General features: G+C 30.1%; 1 protein-coding gene across 1 annotated transcript; it reads right to left on the reverse strand.

Moving 5' to 3' along the window:
- Window positions 1-251: 251 nt before the first annotated feature.
- On the reverse strand, window positions 252-2,719 carry LOC145585806 (dof zinc finger protein DOF2.5-like). The gene is made up of 2 exons (XM_081642518.1): window positions 2,578-2,719; window positions 252-1,810 (listed from the first exon to the last, which is right to left on the reverse strand). Exons 1-2 carry the CDS (start codon window positions 2,599-2,601, stop codon window positions 722-724), a joined length of 1,113 nt encoding a protein of 370 aa, XP_081498644.1. The 5' UTR covers window positions 2,602-2,719; the 3' UTR covers window positions 252-721.
- Window positions 2,720-5,722: the final 3,003 nt, after the last annotated feature.

Consider the following 5,722-nt stretch of genomic DNA (forward strand, 5'->3'; position numbering starts at 1 on the left):
ACGTTTAAAGTTACCCTAAAGAAAGTAACAAGTTATCTCTTGAAATAGAAAAGATCGCTTATGACCTTCTCTTGTATGATTTTGCCGGATAAGTAGTATATGCTGACAGATCTTGAATGTACGTGGTTATATGTGAGTAATAGGTGAATTGAATAGGATCATTTAAGCAAAGAAATGAAATTGACTCAGTGTTATTACAATATACTACATGCAATTTCTATAAGGTAATATTAACTCAGGACATAGTAAATGAATCATCATCAAGCACTTAATTAATAAAAAAAAAGGATACAAAAGTTCGATTAAAAGGATTAACTTAATGTTATAGATAGAAGAAGGTATGAATATAAACCATGAAAGCTAGAATTTATACAGTTATACATTCACCTCTTCTTCTATCTCTAACCTACTAAGAACCCTTAATGTAAAAACCAAAAATAAAAAAAATGCCCAAAACCCTAAGCTAAAAAAAAAAAAAAAAAAAAGAAAAGAAAAAAAAACTCCCAAGACTAACTATTACATGATTATTATCATTAAATACAACAATTAAGATGTACCCCTATTATATATATATATGTTAGTTTTTTTTTTTTTTTTAAAAAAAAAAAAAAAAAAAAAAAAAAAAAAAAAAAAAAAAAAACCCAAATTAAACAAGTGAGCAACCATATAGTAAAAAAATAGATAAAAAATATGATTCTTTGATCTTCTAATTACTTAATAATTACCATGTTCCACCACCTAACATGCCACTCCAATAAGGATGATTATTATTGTTGCTATTATGATGATGTTGATGATGATCATTTCCTCCTTTGTTGTTTTGATCTTCAATTTCTTGATGATGATGATGATTTGTTGTTGTTGTTGGTGTTGAGCTAGCAAGCTTGTTCATATCAGCAAATGGAAACAAAAGTCTAGCAGAATTAGCACCACCATTATTATTTGATCCAACATTATTATTGTCACCTGATCCAACCATGTTATGATCATTTGGCGGCGAAAACACATCCATGTTTGGCTTGAATTCTTGCAAGTTGGGGAACCCTGAGGGGTATAGAGTGTTGGAATCCGGCATTGGCATCGGCATCGGCATCGGAATCGGAACATATGGGTTTAGGCTTCCCCTAGATGCAATCCCTGTCCTTAGAAGCTCAAGGGCTGAAATTGGGGTTGTAGAGGTGGTTGTACTACATGTATTAGTTGTAGTACTAGAAGAAAGATTATTGTTGTTATTGTTGTTTGTGTTATTAGCATTGTTGTTATTAGTGTTCATGATATTAATTGGCTCATGATTTTCATTGTTGTTATTATTAGGGTGGAAAATACCTTGCATAGGAAAAGCAAGGTTAAGATCATGACCTTCAAGGAATTTAGGGTTTTGGTGTGAGGCAGTGATTAGGTGTGACAAAGAGCTTGGTGGGTTTAAATCAGGGATGAGCTTAGTGGGGTGGTTGTTGTGGTTGATTGATGGGTTTGAGGTCGACGACGACAAGGACGACGATGATCTCTTGTTCTTCCTAGAGCCACCACCGACGGGGACGTTTCGTAGAGAGCCACCTTGAGTCCAATACCTTCTACAAGTCTTGCAAAAGTACCTTGGTTGAGTAAGGCTGTAGTTGTTGTAGTAGCAAAATTTGGTGTTGGTAGAATTACACCTTGGACAATTGATGTTTTGATCTTTTTGAGGCCTTGCTTTTCTTTGATCTCCAACAACTTGTGTTGCCCTTGAATTATTGTTTGTAGTATTATTATTGTTGTTTGGTATTGCTATTTCTTCCATTGCCCTTGAAAAACCAGCTACTTGCTGATGCTACATACCCCCACAATAACCAAGAAAAGATAAGATAAAATTAAAAGTTGTGAGTAAAAAGATAAAGTGATTTTCATCTCAACACTTTTATAAGAAAATTGATGAGTTGATATATGTAAAAATGAACAAATTAAATTAAACAATCTAATGAAGCTATAACAGTAGATAGATCAGAAAGTGTGTGTTTGTGTATGTGTGCGCGTGTTACATAGAGTAGTGATTGCAACAAACAAATTAGAAAACAAAGTTTATGTTATGTCTTTTTGAATTTGAGATTGAATTGATGTAAAAGTAGATCACTAAAGAAAGAAGAAAACACACAATAATTACTAATATTACCTTTTCTCTAAACACTACTACAACATAAACTTTATGTATTTGTTTTTCATATCACATAACTAAAAAGGGTTAAGGAGAAAAGGAAAAGTGAAAAGCTTTTACATGTTTCAAGAACAAACAAGAAAGTTGAACAAACAATAAAGAAAAAAAGGGAAGAAAAAGAGAGGGGAAAAGGGAAGAAAGACATGGAAATGACTCCATTAAACATCTTTCAGAGAAAAGTTTCATGCACATAAAACCAAATTTCACCAAAAAGGGTTTTTCTTTGTGAAAAAAGCCACTTTAATTTTGTAGATCTTTAGTTTAAAACCTAATTTAAAGAAAAACCAAACTATTTATCAGAAGATAAACATGGATTATTAAGTTTAATTAAAAGATAATAATAATAATAATAATAATAGTTGAGCATGATAGATATATAGACATACCTGTGGCCATTGAGCAGCATCCATGAATCCAAAGGAAAAAAGGTGAAGAAAAAGGCAAGAAAATAGATGAGATGATGTCTTTTGAGATGAAAAGAGGGGAAGAGAAAGGCTAAGAGAGAAAAATAAAAATCAGCTCCTTTTAATTTTGTCTGCAAATGGACTTAATTTTGCAAGAAAGAATGTTTGTGATTGTTTGTGTGATGGCTTTATGTGTAGGCCTCTCACTTTATGATGTAAGATAGACGGCCTATGACCTTGATGGGGTTTGTTTTGACGTATGTTCCTACCTAGTCTCTTTTACTCTATCATACAATTTAAACTACTTTTATTTACTCTTCCTTTTCTCGCTGAGTTGGTTGGTTAAAATATTGAATGATAATATATAAGACTTGAAATCATATTCTATATACATCATCAATTTTTCTTTGTATCTCTCTTTAGTCTTTACACACACACACACAAAAAAAAAAAAAAAAAAAAAAAAAAAAAAAAAAAAAAAAATCCTTCTGCATGAATGTACACCATTTATATAACACGAGATTAATTGAATTTAATCTTCTCAAATTATGTGAAAGTTAACTTTGTAGTGCATGTAAATGGTAAAAATAATGTGATTATAGGGTATTAAGTGTAGTTTATACAATAGAACCTTGTTATACATCATATATTATGTATTCCATGATAAATTGTCCTTTTTTTCTTCTTCTTATTATTTCTTCCTCAATTGGCTTTGAATATAAGTATTAAGAAAGTTCAATTATATGTTAATTTTTCAATAGTGTGAATATGTTAATTAGCTGGACTTATTGAGTCTTAAAATACATTAAATTAATCGATCATAGTAATGATGAAATGTAATTTTCAAATTATTTTAAACATGTTATTTGAAGATGGTAGTGGAGCGCCTTCAAACAAATTGTGTAAAATATTCTTTGATTGTGGAAATATGATGTGTGCCTCCTGTGGTGGGTTTTCTGCTTTTTGACCAGAAGATAGGGAAAGTTTTTATTCTTTGTTCTCTTCTCACCTTTCTGTCATTTTTTATATGTTTTTTATTTTTATTTTTTTTATTATTATACATTTTTCTATTGCTAGGTTAATTAGGGCTTAATTATTTTCTTTCATACTAAGTATGTTACATGCATAAATGATTATTCTAAGCTCTTTTACATTTCAGGGTCATTAATAATGTTTGCTTGCTATGAAAATGGAGTGTATACATACGAATGAAAAAAAGGGCTTAAGACACTTTTAATTTTTAACTTCTCCAATTTCAAAATGAGTGTTATTCCTCTTTATTTGTAAAGGTTTAATTATTTATGTTGATGGAGTTTAGTTATATTGTTGTTCACGCTTTCATAATAAAATTACTCATGTCATTGATCTATAAATCTCGAGGAAAATAAAGCTCACTTTGAAAAATTTAAATAATGATAGTAATTATTATTTAGAAATAAATCGATAACTCAAGAACACACCAGAGATAACATAGATTTGAAAAGAGCATATTAACGTATACTGTGTTTTGACATCAAATAGTGATTTACCCCTAATACAAATGAGTACAAATAGTAAAATGTCACCAAAAGGGCATAAATTATAGTCATGTTGATCAACGTTACTGTCTCTTCACATCAAATAAGCATAAAAAAAGGTTAACACAAATTCTTTTTTTCCTCTCTCTTTCATGCTTTAAGATAAGAAAAAGTATGTTCCCTGGAACTATAAAGAGTCTTAAGAAACCGACCTTTTCTTATGCTCCGTTGGCCTTCGATTCGGAGAATTTCTCCAGCTCAGTCTTATTAATTTGTTGATTAATTATTAATTAGTTACCCCTTTTTATTACAAAGTGGATATCAGATCATGTTTAGACCTACTTTCATACATTATTCTTTTTATATTGTGCTGTAATGTATAGTATATGGTTTTTAATTGGGATTTTGTTAATTGTCTTAATCTGTTATTAGAGTAGGATTAACTTTCGTCCAGTAATTTACTGTATTTTTTTGTTTGTATATTATTATATTGGAAAACAGATGTCAAGCAGTGATGGATAAACAATTTTTATAATTATGTAACATTAATATAAAACCATAATATACAAAGTATTATTCTAGATGTCTCACTGAGTCACTACATGTTTGTATCAATCATCATGTATTTATCATTCTGTTATTATTATTGTAAAGAAGGTTCGGTTGGATAAGAAGAGTTCACAAGAAATTACGTATACTCAGTAATTTTCAAGAAATTTATGTTATGTGATAAGGTTTACATCTATAACGTATATCAGAAACACGTCATTATAACAACTAAAAATAAAAGGCCAATTTTCCGGTTTACTAACAATTGGATCATCCGGTTTCTAAGCATCCGACTCTGGCTGATATAGGCATAACATATTTTCTTCACCAAGAGTTGTACAAACTACAAAGTACGTACGTACAGTACGCCCTCTGTTTGTTTTATGAAATAGTGAGCATCCTATGATGAATTGACCAATGCTTATTACTTGTAATAGGCAAAATTAAATACTCATGTCTCAATCTTACTACAGCTTAAATTGGTGACTATTTGAACAGACAGATTTTGCGTAATTAAATTAGTGGACAAAAAGGTCTTCATACAGATCATCATAATTAAAATCATGGACTAATACTAGGCAGTGATAATATATTTGGCCGTGTCAGATTAACATATTTGGAAAGAATGCTTATATAATCAATTGACATTAATCAAAAAAACAAAAACCAAAAAACAGCTTAATTAAATTAGGTATGCAATTTCATATTCACTCGTGGCCGTATTTCTTAGTTGCCCTAAGTTAGCTAAATATGCTTACTTGAGTTCATCAGTAAGATTCTATAAATGGTGAATTATTTGTCAATTGTCATGTGTGAGGATCTTCACATACATCGAGGAGTTTTGGTGAATATCACACTTAATTTTTTTTTTTTTGATAAACGCGTTCTTTTAACTAGAGTAAATGGATTGTTTTTCAACTAGGTGGGTTTATAATTGGAAGAGGAAACAAGAAAGAGGAAGGTTTAGTTTTGCAATTTATAAAAATGAAATTGTAACATCAAATTTAGGAAAATGGATTAAGGAGGAATTATCATTAATTGTTGTTAATCTAGGCTAATTA

Source organism: Chenopodium album, chromosome 16 (assembly GCF_948465745.1).
Source record: "Chenopodium album chromosome 16, dcCheAlbu1.1, whole genome shotgun sequence".
Lineage (NCBI taxonomy): Eukaryota > Viridiplantae > Streptophyta > Magnoliopsida > Caryophyllales > Amaranthaceae > Chenopodium > Chenopodium album.